At 46.3% G+C, this 18,008-nt stretch overlaps 1 protein-coding gene across 5 annotated transcripts; it reads left to right on the top strand.

Moving 5' to 3' along the window:
- The first annotated feature begins 736 nt into the window (after nt 1–736).
- pum1 (pumilio RNA-binding family member 1) lies at nt 737–16,826 on the top strand. 5 transcript variants are annotated; one of them, XM_052070915.1, is made up of 23 exons: nt 737–954; nt 3,118–3,289; nt 4,451–4,573; nt 5,398–5,466; nt 7,070–7,172; nt 7,274–7,467; nt 7,697–7,869; nt 7,939–8,203; nt 8,403–8,496; nt 8,580–8,678; nt 8,781–8,923; nt 9,003–9,141; nt 9,256–9,390; nt 10,186–10,488; nt 11,175–11,417; nt 11,514–11,784; nt 11,954–12,083; nt 12,192–12,326; nt 12,784–12,921; nt 13,715–13,840; nt 14,084–14,205; nt 15,596–15,788; nt 16,074–16,826. In XM_052070915.1, exons 1-23 carry the CDS (start codon nt 800–802, stop codon nt 16,203–16,205), a joined length of 3,657 nt encoding a protein of 1,218 aa, XP_051926875.1. In that variant the 5' UTR covers nt 737–799; the 3' UTR covers nt 16,206–16,826. The 5 variants fall into 5 exon arrangements, with proteins under 5 accessions (XP_051926875.1, XP_051926874.1, XP_051926873.1 ...); XM_052070914.1 differs by having other exon boundaries at nt 738–954; nt 8,400–8,496; XM_052070913.1 differs by having other exon boundaries at nt 738–954; nt 7,067–7,172.
- Nucleotides 16,827–18,008: the final 1,182 nt, after the last annotated feature.

The following is an 18,008-nucleotide window of genomic DNA, read 5'->3' as shown; positions in this document are numbered from 1 at the left end:
TACATGATAAACAAGGGATGGCGTCCTCACTGGATTGCGTTTTATACTTTCATGAAAGCTTTTGAGATTGTTTCAAGTTATTGTCTCATTTGGGTTTAAGGAATAGAGTTTCAAGGTAAGTGTTGAGGTTCATAGAAAGTTTCAAAGTATGGTTGCAAAACAGGAGTAGGACCGCAAAATCCGCTTTGAGCCAGGGATAGTAGTGTTGAGGTTTCAAAGTCGCTATTAGGGTTTGTATTTGTTGAACAGATGAAGCCCCTTCCAGTCGTGTTTATGCTAAAAGTACGAATTCAAAAAAACGGTTCACTGTTACCATGGCGACAGCCTGTCTGCATTACGTCACCCCCACACGCTTTGCGGCAGTCTTCCCTGAAACCCCGGGGGACGGGACGTGGAGAACCACCCGCTGAGCTCCAAGTGGCCCGGATGAGGCTTTTGTTTTGGGCTTACTTTTTTGGGGGGGGGGGTGAGGTTGCGCACCCCCCTGCCCCAGTGATGTTCAGTGTCTGACCGAAGCGCGTTGCCATAGCTGCCAGTTACCTGGTTACCTTGGAGACAGCCCTCCCCACCACTCCTAACAACATTTTTTGTTTCATTTAATTACTGTCTTCCCTCCCCCCTCAGTATGATGTGATAGACAAAACATTGTCCTTTCCGTCGCCACCGCCCCCTTCGGCGCTGGAATGAATGTACAGTGTTCCTCCATTGACAAACGGCGTGAATGAGGTCCGTAAATGCACCACACCGCCTAACAAAGGAAGCGGGTCCCGGTGCGGCCCTCCCCTCTCCGGTTGGCGCAATGAACCGCACGCTCTCGCGCGGCCCTCCCGTCCCTTCCCATCATGCAGCGCTCGCGCCTACTCCTCCGCCGAGCCGCCATGTTGTCGGAGTGAAATCCTGGGGAGTCAGAGAGAAGCTGGGGCCGAAATCCGTCACCATCCACCCTCTCCGCCGGTGAGTACCGGCCGCTGACATTGCGCGATACCTCAGCACTCCACTTGGCCACGCACCGGTGCGGATATTGTCACCATGACGGGGCTAAAGGAGCGTCTTTTGTGCGACAGAGCCGACTTACTACCCGATCGCACTGCCTTCCCCCCTTTCCTCCCGTTGTGTCCGTCTTCCGCTCCAGAGCTGCTCGCGGGCCTTTGTTAGCACCCGCGTCACAAGTACCTGTCCGGTTGCGGGATACTCGGCACACCGGCAAGAGAGCCTGGCCGTTAGGGCCAGCATCTCAACCGTTTGTTATAAAACACACGTTGGCCCCCATGTTTGGTTACCGGTTCACCCGTGGCTGAATGCAGCGTGAAGTCGGAGGAGGGGGGCAGGCCGTGTTATTGTTGCGAGACGCCGACAGACCGAGCCAGCGACCAAGTCTTTCTCTTGCCAAACTCGCTTCGGGCGTGAGTGAATCCGAATTCGTGCGAGTGATAACCTCGGTTATTGATCGTGGGTGCCGGTGCGTATTCTGCTTGCTTTTGTTGACATGTCCGCCGTGGAAGAGGAAAGACAAACGTGAGTGCCGGGGAAGCTAACCTGTATTATCACACACGTCAATGTAGTCGTTGGGGGATACACGACAAGGATAATAAATTGCCCGGTGGACCCCCATCATCCCACGCGATTCTTGGTGGCGCTCAACCCGGGAATCGTCGCTCGTTTCCGGGTGCTGCAAGCATGCCATGTCGGTGAATGACCCGAGTGTTGTGAATTTCCGGGTGTTTGTCTACCTGCTCCTTCGTCCTCGTAGCCGTAAAATACCTGACACTTGTATCAACGCATCTTTTAGGTGGTGCTTTTTCACCTTTTTGTCGTGTTTTACAATTTGTTAGAATCATTTTGGTTGTCTTAAGTCGAAAAGGGGGTGTGTATGTTGGACGATGGCTAACATGCTAATGAAATGGAACATGGCTCAGTGCTCTTAAGGCCCCAATAATATGAACCTGCTGATTTTTTAAGAGATTAGAGGGAATAAGGTAAGGAGGGGTGTTGTAAGAGACAGATTGGCCCGTGCGTGATGCATTATTTGGGGATGGGGGGGTTTAACCTCTTCAGCATCCATCTGTCAGGGTGGATGAATCGTAGCAGAAAGTGAGCATTGTTATCATTGTCAAGGCAGACATTTTGTTTTGGCCCTAATCAGATTGTGCAGGTGAGTGCTCATAAAGGGATGCCCGTAATCCAATTCTTACAGAATAAGTACAACTGCAATTTCAAGACGCTTATAAAATAAATGACCTCAGCACATTTTCTTATTCAGAAATCACTTCCGTCGATTATTAACTAAGGCCGAGCCTGTTATTCTAAATCGCATTTGTTTGAAGTGCGCAATTACACACTGTTATGCCATGCACAGATAGTTTATGAATGCATTTTGGAATGAATGAGAACTCCTGAAATGTGAGTGTTGTATTGTTTTTGAAATTTCACCCAAATATCTTCACCAGATTGATTGTCATACTCTGTTTCTCGGATAGCATTTTGCTTATCTGACTTGTGAATCTTTTCCATGCCCTCTGGAATTAAGAACAGGAGTGATTGCAAAAAAGTGTTAAAAATCAGATTTTTGTTTTGTCTGCATTTTGTATATTTTGGTATTTTCCATCCTATTTATTTCTCATATGTTTGTTTTGTGTTTTTACTACTTAATTATCAATTGTATTTTTTAGCATTGGAATATTTTTGCCTCCTTGTCAATTTTTTGTTCTGATTTTTTTTGTTGTGACATAATTTGTTTTTTTGTAATCAAAATTTTAATACTCCCCCAAAATATATTTTTGATCTTTTAAAAACGTTTATTTGTTGTCAAAAACGTATTTTATTTTCATATATTTTTCATCACGACTCAATTGTGCATTTGAGCCTAATTGTAGATATATTTTTTTTTTCATTTGATCCAATTAGCAAACCTCTTTTTCTCTCTCTAATCATTCATTGAATTTGCAAAAAAAAACAAAAACAACTAATGTTGAGCCAGTGTCGCCGAGTTTGTCATCACAATTGCCAGATTTGAAATGCTGAGTTATGCCTGGCATCAAGTGAGAATGGACTTCTCTTCTAAGCTGTTCGCATGGTGATGTCATGGCGTAACGCTTGTTTTGTTGCTCTCCTGGCCAGGCTGTGGTGGAATGAGCAGTGTGTGCTGAAGAGGAAAGCAGTACTCTGGCAGGATTCCTTCAGCCCCCACCATAGAACTAGGTCTCCCAGCAGCATGCCCGTGGTGCTGAGCAGCGGAGGACACGCCCCTCCCACCGGGCAGGCTCCTCAGGCCGCACCGCCCAGCCAGCAGGTAACATTCAAAGAATAAAAAAAAAAAAATCAGTCCCGGTCTCTTTACAGTGAACACCACTTACAGATCACAACTTATGTGCAGCAACACGACTCAAAATGTAGGGGGAATAAAGTTTCTGTTGCCATTAATCAGTTAGAAAAAAAACCTCTTTGTTTCTGAAAATGCAAAATAAATAAAAATCTTGCATGCATTGTAGGACTATAGGTACAGACGTTCAAATCAACTTTATTGTCTGCCGCTTATCCTTACAAGGGTGGCAGGCGTGCTGGAACCCATGCCAGCCATCTTCGGGTACGAGGCGGGGTAACACCCTGAACTATTTAACAGCCAATTGCTGTCTATTTAAAAACGAAAATGCTCTGCGAAACCATATTTTGTCTTAAAATCATATAAGCTGCGCGGCCCGGTGATCCAGTGGTTAGCACGTCGACCTCACAGTGCAAAGGTACCGGGTTCAATTCGAGCTGCGGCCTCCCTGTCTGGAGTTTGCATGTTCTCCCCGGGCCTGCGTGGGTTTTCTCCGGGTACTCCGGTTTCCTCCCACATTCCAAAAACATGCATGGCAGGCTGATTGAACTCTCTAAAATTGTCCCTTGGTGCGTGTGTGGTTCAGGGTGTCCCCCCTGCCTACTGCCCAAAGACGGCTGGGATAGGCTCTAGCACCCCCTGCAACCCCTGTACGGATCGGAAAATGGATGGATGGATGTATTATATTAGCTTCATGCTAACCTATCATGTGAAATGCCATTGACGGCGGGGTTCACCGAAAGGAGTATCGCCATGACACTGACTAAAAACATTCGCACAACTACTACTTTGGCGGCAATTTATACAAATAGAGCATATGACAATACACACGGGAATGTATTTTCTTGACTGTATGGCTCGATGACAGTTGAGAGCTTTTTAGTTGGTGGACCTTATCTGCTTCCTCTTCTTGCGCTTAATGATACCGTATCTCTTCCAGTCGATCTCAGTGCTGCCAGGCATCTTGTGGCACAAGATGGTACTACACTGAAGGCGTTCTCTAAATTGGGACTTGCATATAAATTGTAAAGAAACACTTGGTCACAAAAGCTCGAGCTAGCCGGTGTTCACTGTAAATACTTCGCTAAGCTGCTTATGTGCGCGTTTACGCCTCCCATTTTGTCCGCTCAGGGTGTGGCAGGTGCCGGACGTTCCCAGGATGACGCCATGGTAGACTACTTTTTCCAACGACAGCACGGCGAGCAGCCCGGAAAGCACCGCTGGCCCGCTGGGGACAACATCCATGACAGCCAGGTATTCGGGTGCTCCTGGCGTTGCGAAATATAACAGATCGTTCACAATTGATGCACATTATGGCTGCGCGAGGAAATGCATCCGTTTAATTAAATAGTTTTTAATAGATTTAAATGATAACAAATAGATTGATGAATTTGTGTTATTAACTGAGTTTTCAGTTTTTTTCTTATTGCATGATTGATTTTTACTCCACGTGCAGCACCTGATATGGAGCGATGATTGTTTTGAAGTGGCGTACGAATAAAGTTGAGTTGACAGACGAGGAGTGTTCCATGCGACTCGTGACGTGAGCTTGCGACACAACGTTGTCTGCGTCCCATGTTTGCAAAACCAAACGCCTCTCTCAAACACGGGGTAATAACTGTAATAGCCACAGTTCATCGAGCTCCATTAAAGTGGTGGCATTTATATTTGGCAATCTTTTTCCACCCAACTCTGACCTGTGGCCACTGCGCAATGTTGTCTCTCTGTATGATTAAAAATAGATTCATCCCTCGCCGAACTGAAACACGTTGTATCTAAATCTACTTCAATTAACGCATTCACTCCCAAAGACGGTTTTAAACGTCTTTTCAGACTTGGTCCACAATTGGCTGGTACTGAATGAGTTTTAATGGTTGTACATAAAAGACAGGGAGTGTTTTTGTTTGTTTGTTTGTTTTTAATCGTGTGTGTGCGTCAGTACCATGAAAATAATATGGGTTGTAGCTGTAATTACTTGCGGGCCCGTCAAACAAGACATGTGGTCTCTTGACCGAGAAAGTGAGAAAGTATGACTTAATTTTTTTTTTTTTTTGCTGATTTTTGTCCTCGGTCATCAGGTGCGCTCCATGGACGAGTTGAATCATGACTTCCAGGCTCTAGCTTTGGAGGGACGCGCCATGGGAGAGGTGAGACCAGCAAATTATTTCCGTGCGATAATAAGTTTGTCTGTTCTTTAAAGGCCACGGTCTTAGGCTGAATGGTGTTGGTTGTTTTCTGCCTAGTGGCCTCGGCACCTTGGCTAATTGTAGACTTGACTAACAGGAAATCCAGGTCTGATGGAAGTGGGTGGAAAGTTCCAAAGAGATGTGCGGATTTGGCCTTTGTTTTTACAGAATAACGACATTGGAGAAGCCGTCCTGCAGTTTTAGCTTGGCTGAATTAAACCACATCTATTTTGGATCTCTGATTCATTATTGACTTTATTAAAAATATCTATCTATATACTGTATATATATATTTTTATATGGTGTTCCTCTTGTAAACCAGTCTTTTCACAGAAAGTCAGTCTTTTTGTGTAATATAAGATAAAAAAACCTTTATTTGTCTCACAATGGAGAAATTCCCAATTTACAGTCAGCACAATTATGAAAGGGAGAAGTAGAAGAACAAAAAGTATATAAATAAGTATTAATTATAAAATATAAGCATATTAAAAATGGGTGAGTGGGGCAGGGTGTTTTTTCTTGTTCTATGCAATACAAATACAATACAATACAATACAATACAATACATGCTGATTTATATAGCGCTTTCACAACAGCAGCAGCTGTAACAAAGCGCTTTACAAAACAGTTAACATAAAGTAAAATAATAAACACAACACATAACATAAAACACGGACAGTCGTGCAGTCCTAACCACTTTTCCGTCACACGCTTTGTTGTTTGAAGCGGTTTGAGATGAAAGAGGAGAGAATCAAAGTGTCCTTTAACCAGTGGATCAGAGACGTCATGCTCAAAATGTGCACACGTCGGCTACAAGCTAAGTTTCAAAGTCAACAAGAAGCTGTAGCATCCATTGACGAAAAAATACAGTATGTTGTCATTTTTGTCGATTATTTCAGATGACTTTGTTACTTTTGCTATTTTGTTTATTTTTTGGTACCAATATTTTTATCTAATGTTAGTGTTTTAGATGTAATTTGGTTTCAGTATTAGTATTTAATTTAATTTTCAAATTTTATTTGTTCGAATCTGTTACCTTTCTATTTTGAGCTAATATTTTGTACCGTTGTCAAAAAATGTCTAATTATTTTGTGCCACTTACTAATATTTTTAATATTTTTTGTTCTCCCCCCAATAATTTTGACATTTTTTAAATGCATTTATTTAAACTTTGTCGTCTAATATTTGTGCATTTTTACCACCAAAGTCTCAAATTTGAAAACGTCTAAATTGGCTACTCTGGCACATTGCATGATACGATTTATCGATAAATGTGAGACATTTTCAAACTGCTATTATTACCGTTTTATTGATGTTTTACCGTATTTAGCATCTGTCGTTGACTCCCTGCCAGTTTTTTTTCTTCCTCGATTCCATGATGCAGAATCCAATTGTGCCACCTGCGAGCAAATAATCACAATTGCCCCTTGCAGTATAAATCCATCCCACAAATGTAATAATTCTTTTTTTTTTTTTTTTTTCCTCTCCTCAACTCTTTGTTTCCATTTTGTCAAAGGTCAAATGTAACCACTTCCCCAACCCTGGCTTTGTTTCCCTGCAGCAGCTGCTCACCGGGAAGAAGTTCTGGGAGACGGACGACTCCGGGAAGGATGGCCCAAAGGGGATCTTCCTGGACCAGTGGAGGGACAGCGCATGGGGGGCCTCAGGTATAGACAATTGGATCCTTTTTACGCAGCTGGTCGACTTTTCAAGTGCCGCCGACGAACCTTTCCTTCCCCTACTCGACCGTTGCTCCTCTTTCCCGCAGACCACTCGGTGTCTCAGCCAATCATGGTGTCCCGCCGACCCGGTCAGGGTTTCCATGGCGGCGGTGAAGTGGGCGTGGGCTCTGTTATGTCGCCGCGATCCGAGAGCGGAGGGCTGGGCGTCAGCATGGTGGAGTACGTGCTCTCCTCCTCGCCTGCCGACAAGCTGGACGCCTGCCTACGGAAAGGACCTTATGTGAGTCTCTGGCGTTTTTGTTATTTTTCGTACTTGCCTCAAATCGGTACACTGGCAAGTCAAAAAATGTCTTTTAAAGATCTTACTGTTGGCCTACTGCCAATAGCACGCTGGGGCAGGACAGAAAAGTATTGTGTAGGTTTGACTCCCGAGTATCGGGTGTTATAAGACGGTATCGGCGCATTTTTACAATTGTTTATTCATTTGTTTGCCTTGTGTGATGGCGCAGGGCCAGCGGGACAGCGAGGTGGTGGAGGACAAGCGGGAGAAGCCAAAGGCGACGTTTGAGGCGGAAAAGTTGAAAGAGCTGGCGGAGGTGGAGGCCGACGTCATCAACGAGGTCATCAACCCCAACGGTCTCCCCGTGCAGAACGGTCTGGACGTCGACGTCAAAGAGTTCGGGTACGTATTGGATCAGGGGTGTCTCCCACCAACGCAACGTTCCTAGCGTCGACTTTGTCTGTCCCGCAGCCGCCCGCCGGGCAACATGCAGCCCCCGGGCCCGGACGGGGACCTGCTGGGCGGCCCGGGGGGCGTCGGCGTGGACGGGCTGGCGCCCCTGGGCGGCACTGGTGGCCCCAAACCGCCCGAGGACTTCCCCGGCGTGGACCAGGGCGGTGTTGCCATGGACCCGATGGAGTCGGTGATGGAGCCGCTTCAGTTCGACTACAACTCTCAGATGCCTATGGACTCGGCGCCCACCGTGGGACTCTTTGATTACAACAGCCAGCAGCAGGTATTCATCCTCTTCCTGGGGAGGGGTTAGCACTGTGGCATGGAGCAGCTCGGCAGCAAAATGAACGCAGGTCGAAAATTTACACTACTCAGGATTATCATTTGCTTTTGCTCCAGCCAAAAAAAGGGGGAAGGGGGGAATCGATTATTTTGTAGATTTTATTTGAAGTCCATACAAATGTTTTTCTGCTGTGCAGCAGCTCTTCCAGAGAAGCAACGCTCTGGCCGTGCAGCAGCTCACCGCCGCTCAGCAGCAACAATACGCCTTGGCGGCAGCACAGCAGCCCCACATTGGTAGGAAAATGGCACATTATTTATCACATATTAAGAAAGAAATGGAAGAAAATAAGATGTTCTGGATTACTGATATCTACCAGGTCTGGCCCCTGCCTTTGTTCCCAATCCTTACATCATCAGCGCTGCCCCGCCAGGTACAGACCCCTACGCGGCGGGACTAGCGGCGGCGGCAACTCTCGGTAAGTTTCATGGCTTCATACGCATGTGGAAATGTTTCTCGATTCACAGATTGTGTATGTGTGTGGGATTTTTTTTTTTTTTTTTTTTTTTTTTTTTTTAAGGGCCAGCAGTGATGCCTCCTCAGTACTACGGCGTCACCCCGTGGGGCGTGTACCCTGCCAATTTATTCCAGCAACAAGCAGCTGCCGCCAACAACTCGGCCAATCAGCAGGCGGCAGGCCAGGGCCAGCAGAACCAACAGCAGGTCAGTCACACAAATGTTGGTTCACGCTACTTCCCAACTCAGTTGTTCACTTTTTTTCTGTCCCCCCCCCTCACCCAAGGTGATGCGTGCGGGAGGCAACCAGCGTCCCATGACGCCCAGCCAGGGGCAGCAAGGGCAGCAGAACGAGCAGCTAGTTGCCACGGCAGCCGTCAACTCCGCCCTTGCCTTTGGGCAGGGGCTCGCAGCAGGAGTGCCTGGTGAAGCACTTTAACTGATTGTTCCACATGTTGTTTGTTTGGTTTTTTTTGTTGGCCACTCCGGTGGTCTTGTTTTTCCTCACTTGGCTCAGATTTTTCTTTATCCCCTGCCAGGTTACCCTGTCCTGGCCCCCGCAGCCTACTACGACCAGACGGGCGCCCTGGTGGTCAATACCGGTGCTCGTAGCGGTCCCGTTCGTCTCATGGCCCCCGCGTCCGTTATCATATCGCCTTCTGCGGCGCAAGCAGGTGAAAGACGCAATGACAGCTTAACCGTCGTGTCATTAGTTGAAGTCCAGGTAAAGTGAAAATAAATCAGTCTTGTGAATTTGATACACCACAGAGAAGAGTCTCGTTGTGACGAGGCGGTCTTAAGGAGCCGCCTCAGCTTGAAATCCTGTTACACACACTGGCTGTCAATTTTAAAGAATGAAAGAAAAAGAGGGAGAGAAGTTCCCTGCCCCCTGCCCTCGCTATTTCACCTTTCTCTACATGACGTTCGCACACTCGCAGATTATGACGAGACGCTCTGAAGCGACAACGCCAGCCCGAATCCCGCTCCACACTCAATGGCTGTCAAACCAGACTCTTCAAAAAAAAAAAAAAAAAAAAAGCGTAATTCAAATTTCCCCAGTCCTTGATCTTCCACCTCTTGACCACACGACATTTGCACACTCGCGGCCAACAACACGGCGTCCTCAAGCGGCCACGCCAGCAGACTAGCTGAAGGCAAGATACGTTTTCAGGGTGGAGTCAGAGCTAGCTCGCTAAGTCCAAATGCACCGGTTAACTGCAAATGTGAAGAACAGAGCTTAAGTTCTTAAAATTTGAGGCGGGGTGACTCATGCTGGACTCCAAAGCGCATGATTGCCACCAAAAAAAAGAAATCAAGAAATGACAGTTTAGCGATACATCGCCACAAATCAGTACTACATAGTTCTCAGACTTTGAACATTTTCAGCAATTACCTTGTAACATTCAAAATATTATTGCTCTTTCTGAGGAAAAATTTAATGTTTACGTTTGCTTTCTCCTTGTGGTTAGTTGCTGCTGCGGCGGCCTCGGCAGGCAACGGCAACGGCGGCCTGGGCGGCGGCGCCAACGGCCCCTTCCGCACCATGACATCCCAGCAGCCCCAGCAGCAGGGGGGCCCCGGCAGCGGACCTCTGGGCGGCAGTTCCTTTTACGGCTCCTCCTCGCTCAGCTCATCTTCGCAGAGCTCCTCGCTCTTCTCACAGGGCTCCGGCCAGCCCGGCCCGGGTTCCGCTTCCCTGGGCTTCAGTCAGCAAGCCTCTTCCTCCCTTGGTGCCACTCTGGGGGCCACATTGGGAGGCTTCGGTACTGCGGGTAGGAACCATTTTTCATTCCAAAGTTTTTTTTCTCCCTCTCTCTTGGGAGAAGCGGCACATCATATCATGGTATCTAATCGACCCTTTGAAGGTGATGTGCCGGTGTTGAAGAAGTCAATTACTGAATACAGTTGTTTATGCAACATTGGTTGACAATTGCGTACATGTTAGATACATGGTGTGTGTGCTTTCTGTTTTCACTACATTAAAAAATATGTATTCCTAAACCTGCAGTGGTGTACCAAAGAAGCAAACATAATTATTTGGTCCAAAAATTCTTTATTACAAATAATGCTGTTGTTTTATCCGTTCAGTGTTGGGTTGAATAGTTCAATGCTCCTCCTCCTAGATGGCAAAATACACATAAATAACCTTTTAACCACTTTCTTGTAAAAATAATTAAAGGTGTAAAAATATGCAACTCGATTCATTTAAAGTTGGGAAAGGTTGAATATGAAAATGATTTTAAAAAATATTTTGATTGCAGCAGCACACGTTGACAGATAAATTTTTTTGGACAATTAAAAAAGCAATTGTGTAATAAAAAGGCATTGAAATGTTCTTGTTGTTCCATAAATACAAAATTAATGTTTATGCTGTTAGAGTGTTTCGAAACACTGCAGCAGTCGACCTGCTTTAAGAGTTAACAGGGCTGTCGTGGTTGTTGTGTCTGCCTCCCTCTAGTGGCCAACTCGAGTGGCGGCAGCGGTTCCCGGCGCGACTCTCTGACAGGCAACAGCGAGCTATACAAGCGCACTCCTTCCAGCCTCACGCCCATCGGCCACAGTGGCTTCTACAACGGCACGCTGGGCTTCAGCCCCTCGCCCGGCCCGGTGGGCATGCCGCTGCCCAATCAGGGCCCTTCCCACTCACTCACCCCGCCGCCCTCGCTCTCCAACCACAGCTCCTCATCCAACCTCAATTTGGGTAGGCGGGCAACCCCATGTGCTCCCAGCAGTGGATTTCACTATATATTTTTTTTTTTGTCCGGTTAAATTCACACCAGTGTCTATCTTCCCGCAGGGGGCCTGACCAACGGGAGCGGGCGCTTCATCTCGGCCGCCCCGGGTGCCGAGGCCAAGTACCGCAGTGCTGCCAGCTCTGGCTCGTCGCTCTTCTCTCCCAGCAGCCAGCTGTTCCCGTCGTCACGGCTACGCTACGGGATGTCAGACGTGATGCCGTCGGGACGCAGCCGCCTGCTGGAGGACTTCCGCAACAACCGCTACCCCAACCTGCAGCTGCGCGACATCGCCGGACACATCATGGAGTTCAGCCAGGATCAGCACGGCAGCAGGTTAGCACTTGGCGATGTTTTCCGATCATTTTAGTTGAACAGCCAATGGCATTATGTTATGGATGATACCAGTACATTCTGGGGGCTAACAGATAAAGATTTATTTTAGGCCACTGCCGATTCTGATGAGTGATCATGTTTCAGTAGAGTAAAATTAAATTTTGCGCAGGTTCATCCAGTTGAAGTTGGAACGAGCCAGTTCGGCTGAGCGCCAACTCGTCTTCAGTGAAATCCTGCAGGCCGCATACCAGCTCATGGTGGACGTCTTTGGCAACTACGTCATCCAGAAGTTCTTTGAGGTATGTCTCGGTGTACTCTGTGATGTTTTTTTTTCTTCTTCTTTTTTGTGGGGGCGGGGGGAGGGGGGGTATCAATGCAAAAGATGAATCCTTGACTTTTGTGTGCAGTTTGGCAGTCTGGACCAGAAGCTAGCGCTCGCCGAGCGTATCCGTGGCCACGTCCTGTCGTTGGCGCTGCAGATGTACGGTTGCAGGGTCATCCAGAAGGCGCTGGAGTTCATCCCGTCTGAACAGCAAGTCATTGTGAGTACGACGCTCAAGAATTACAGGCAGAATAGATATCGTCTAACTCCAGAGTTAACTGACTGTACTGGGCTGTAAAAATCCACAAAATAGTCAGACTGCAAACCTGGAACCTACGGTGGAGGGGGATTAAAGTATATAAAATAAAAAGAAGAGAGGTTTAGAAAACTCTTTTCCTCACTGTTTCGCTGGACACAAAACGGGAGGCTTAAAAATTTATTTTATTTTTTATTTAATGACTCATTTAAGGCCAAGTCCCGCTCGGGTGTGTTTGTGATGTATCCATCTCTTCCCTAATAGAGCTCGTTAGTTAGCTCCAAGGTGAATATTCACTATTTGTTGGCTACACTTAAGCCCCTGTAAAAAAATACATGAAATAAAAATGAAAAAATAATCATCTTTGAGGCACGATTAGATTTCCAGCCAACACTTCCTTGTCTTTTTGCTCCCCCGACAGAGCGAGATGGTGCGCGAGCTGGACGGCCACGTGCTCAAGTGTGTGAAGGACCAGAACGGCAACCACGTGGTGCAGAAGTGCATCGAGTGTGTGCAGCCGCATGCTCTGCACTTCATCATAGACGCCTTCAAGGGACAGGTAATAACCACAGAAAACGCACGCACGTGCGTGCACTGTGTTGCCATGGCAATGCAAACCGCAGCAGCCTGGTCGTCGTCTGTTGTCCATTTGCTAAATGTGTCATTAGCATAGTCTGCTAAAATGAAGGACTTTATGCATTTATGCGTCAAAGGAACGTCTGCTTTTTCACTCGCGTGCCTGCTTCTAGTTTGTCTGGCTCTCATTTGAATGTGCGTGTGTCTTGAGTTAGTACTTTTGTGTGTGTGTGTGTCTTTGCTGTTTGTTTGCGTGCCCTCGCTTGTGTGCCTATGTCGGATTTTATGTGCACGTGTCTCCAGTTTGCGCGTGTCATTTTTGTCTATTTGTGCGTTTCTCTTAGATTCCTTTGTGTGTGTTTGTGTATGACGCAGGTTTGCGCGTGCTTCAAGTTCGATGTGTTTGTCTCATGAGGAATTTAGTTTTCACCTGCCCCCCGGCGTTTGTGTTGGGTGGGGCTGTGTTTTCGAATGAAGCGACAACATGAAACACTGACTTTGTTGCTAGGATGTCGAAAAAAGTAGACGAGTCCATTTTTTTTCACATGCCCAGGTTACGCAAACAGCAGTCTCGTCTAAAATAACTAAACACTGTTTTTCAACTTATTGAGCATAAACACGACTTCCTGGATCATGCCATGAAATACTCGCGCACAGTGAGTTGCACGTCATGACAATTTGTTTTTCTCCCCTCATTACATTTCGTAAAAACTCAACACAAACCCACAAAGTACATGACGAATATAAAGTAAGTGTAACTGTTTGTTGTCCGTTAGGTGTTTGCCTTGTCCACTCACCCGTACGGCTGCCGAGTCATCCAGCGCATCCTGGAGCATTGCTTGCCCGAACAGACCCTGCCCATCCTGGAGGAGCTCCACCAGCACACCGAGCAGCTCGTGCAGGTCCGCTAGCACGTTCATCACTACACATTATTGTGAGGAATGAACATGTTCAACCATTATGACGATACCGCCCATATTTCAAGGTATCGAGGGCTTGTGAAGGCTGCCGATACCAGCCACTGACACCTAAGGCAAAAAATATAGATTTGACATCGAAAAAACAAATACAAACTGACCACCCTGTTCTAAAAACTGAAAGAAGTCGAAATGATTCCAACCCTGGGTCTGTGTGTGTTTGTACAGGACCAATATGGCAACTACGTCATCCAGCATGTGTTGGAGCATGGCCGAGCTGAAGATAAGAGCAAGATAGTGGCGGAGATCAGAGGGAATGTGCTGGGACTCAGCCAGCACAAGTTTGCCAGGTAGAGCACGAAGACGACGACGCAACTGCCTTAAACATACGGCGCAGGAAATTATTTGCCTTGACCATACTGTGCTTGAATCGATGTGTACGTTCGAGGGGGCGTGGCTTGGGGAGTGGCGTCACGGCACTCTGACAAGCTTGGCTTGGTCATTTGTCACGTTTGCACATATTTCATGCTCCTTCCGAGTGTACTCATTTTGGTGTGCGCGCATAACCATTCATTTTGCGATCCGCTTATCCTTGCGGGGGGTGCTGGAGCCTATCCCAGTCGTCGTCGGGCAGTCAACCCTGAACCGGTTGCCAGACAATCGCAGGGTACACAGAGACGAACGACCATCCGCGCTCACACTCGCGCACCAAGGGACAATTTAGAGCAGGGGACTCAAACTCAGGTCCTATAGGGCCGCTGCCCTGCATTTTTTTCCAAGTCTCCCTATTGCAACACACCTGATTCAAATGAACAGGTTCAATGTCAGGCTTCCACGGAGCTTGCTGATGATCTGATCATTTGAATCAGGAGTGTTGCAATAGGGAGACTTGGAAAAACATGCAGGACAGCGGCCATCCAGGACCGGAGTTTGAGTCCCCTGATTTAGAGTGTTTGATCAGCCTGCCATGCATGTTTTTGGAATGTGGGAGGAAACCGGAGCACCCGGAGAAAACCCACGCAGGCCCGGGGAGAACTCCACACAGGGAGGCCGCAGCTGAAATTGAACCCGGTACCTCTGCACTGTGAGGTCGACACGCTAACCACTGGATCACCGGGCTGCCCGTGTACATATATGTATTAATATATATATATATATATATATATATATATATAATATATATCATTCATTCATTCATTCATCTTCCTAACCGCTTGATCCTCACTAGGGTCGCGGGGGGTGCTGGAGCCTATCCCAGCTGTCTCCGGGCAGTAGGCGGGGGACACCCTGAATCGGTTGCCAACCAATCGCAGGGCACACAGAGACGAACAACCATTCGCACTCACACTCACACCTAGGGACAATTTAGAGCATTCAATCAGCCTGCCATGCATATTTTTGGAATGTGGGAGGAAACCGGAGCACCCGGAGAAAACCCACGCAGGCCCGGGGAGAACATGCAAACTCCACACAGGGAGGCCGGAGCTGGATTCGAACCCGGTACCTCTGCACTGTGAAGCCCACGTGCTAACCACTGGACTACCGGGCCGCCATATAATATATATATATATATATATTTTTTTTAAAGTTGTGGGTGTAATGGTATAGAAATTTGAAAGAACTTTTGGCTACAGCGCCGGTCTTTTCTGAAACGTGACACTTGTTTCGCTGTTGGAAAATATGACTCCACACACAGATTTACCCCATGCCCTTTCCTCCCCCCCCCCCCCCGTCTGTTAGTAACGTGGTAGAGAAGTGCGTGACTCATGCCTCGCGGGCGGAGCGAGCGTTGCTGATCGACGAAGTGTGCAGCCTGACGGAGGGCCCTCACAGTGCCTTATACACCATGATGAAAGACCAGTACGCCAACTACGTGGTGCAGAAGATGATCGACGTGGCCGAGCCCACCCAGCGCAAGATCGTCATGCACAAGGTGCGGATGTTAAAATGTTGCCACTCGTGCTGTGAGATGTGACTACAAAAAAAATGTTGGGGAAAAGCCAACGGGAGCAGCTGAAGTTTATTTTGCATTCAGCACAGGCACTTTGAATGTTGGCAGGTTTGGTCGATTTTTATTTAACGGGAGTTTGTGTGATTGGTTAAGTCTGACCTCAGCACCAATCATGAGAGGATGTTCACACTTGTGCAACCTGCCCCCAAAAAAAATTTTTCCCAAAAATTGAGAACTGATTTCTGCTATTTTCTCAAATGCGATCAGATCCGGCCGCACATCTCCACGCTGCGGAAGTACACGTACGGCAAACACATCCTGGCCAAGCTGGAGAAGTACTACATGAAGAACGGCGTGGACCTGGGACCCCTTTGCGGCCCCCCCAACGGCATCATGTAAACACGACACCCAACCGCCTGAATATGGTCGTAATTCTTGAAGAAGGAACCCCCAGCCCCTTACCCCAATCCTTCAGTTTCCATGACAACCCTTCCAATAGCCCCTCCCCCTTCCCTAGCCGGGCCTGCTGAACTTGGGGTTGGTGTTCCACCTCTCCCGTTATTTCTTTTTTTTTTTCTCCCCTATTTAACTTTTGACTCCCTACCACTATGCCGAATGATTTGAAATTTGTCAGCCACTATTCCGAATGAATTGACATTTGTCATCCAATCGTAGATGAGTGCACACAATGGCCCGCGCGCGTGAGCGAGCTAACCAGCCTACATGTCATTTAGCATGGGAGTTTTCTGGTCTTGCTTCTATAAATATAACATGTATACTTGGTGTAGAATCTTTGCATATACAGTACATATAAATATATATATATAAATATATATATAAAAACTTTGTAGGTTTTTTCTGGTTTTTTGATGTCAACTGTATCTATAATGTATCCTAGTAGTGACCACGCATACTTCTGACTGTATACTTGTACATTTGTAAACCCTTGTAATGTAAAAGTGCTTTACCGCCCTTTTTTGGTATGATGATGATGATGGAAAAAAAAAGTTAGGGGGGGGGGGGAAACTTTACCTGTGCATTTCAGTGTATATTCTCTCTTTTGGGTTTGTGACATGAGTTGTTGTATATTGTAAATTGTAATATCAAGTTTTGCTTCTTCTTTTTCTCCCCCTGAAAGACCTTTCTATAGCGATACATCGTAGTACTTGTACAAAAAAAATTCACACCACACTTGGTTTTATCTGCTTAACTTAAAACAAATCTCCCACGGACTTAAGTTGTGCTTTTTTTACTTTTTTTTTTAAAGATCTTTTTAAGGAAATGCTTCACTTTTGATGGGAGTGAACACGGCTTGTACAGAGGATAATGTTTTGCGGGGGTGCTCAAAGTGCTGTATCATACTTGTCAATGTTTTTTTTCTTGTTTTTGGGAGGTTAGCGGAAGAGAAGAAAGCAGCCATTTTTTGGGGTGAAGATATATATATATGAATTAAAAAAAGCCGCCTTGTGTATATTTACTACTATGAGCACACCTTGTAACCATATGTGTATAGTTAACAGAAACCTGTGTATGCTTACTTGCCTGGGCAACTATTTTTTGTAACTCCTGTTGTAGATCGTCTAAAAACAATTGTGTGATCTTTATTTTGGAACCAAACCGACTATAAACAGAACCCCCCCACAAAAAAAAACGTTGAAAATTTAAACCCCTCTGTGTTGCGCATCATTGTTTCTCACTTGATTTAACGCCAGCCCTTGATTTAAGTTGAGTCATTTATTTTTTTTTACCTCTGGATGAGTTCAGGCATTCTTAATCAATCACAGATGCTTGAGAAACTCGGGAGCGTTCTTGGTATTAAGGCATAATTGAAGTAAAATAGAGCAAAACAAAGCAGCGTCTGTTTAGCATCACAATGCCATATGTTCAAGTTATCTTATTTACAAGAAAACAAACCAGACGTCATAACTAGGGCATGCCCATTTATTGCAGGTTGACACTCATCAAAGTTAGTTTCAAACAACACCCACTTGGTTCATTTTTTTTATTGTGTATTTGCTATTTGGTGAATATTTTTTGTGCTGGTGGACTTGAATGGACAAAAAGCAGCAAACATTCCGTTTTGTTGCTTGTTTTGGACATTTTTATGCAAAACGATGCATATTTGATCTTCAATTTTTATTTCATATCAAACACATTTGCAAATTAGTTTCAGGTACTGGCTGTTTTTTGGGTGTATTTTAT

Source organism: Hippocampus zosterae, chromosome 7 (genome assembly GCF_025434085.1).
Source record: "Hippocampus zosterae strain Florida chromosome 7, ASM2543408v3, whole genome shotgun sequence".
Taxonomy (NCBI): domain Eukaryota; kingdom Metazoa; phylum Chordata; class Actinopteri; order Syngnathiformes; family Syngnathidae; genus Hippocampus; species Hippocampus zosterae.
This window is presented reverse-complemented; position numbering and strand designations above follow the sequence as displayed.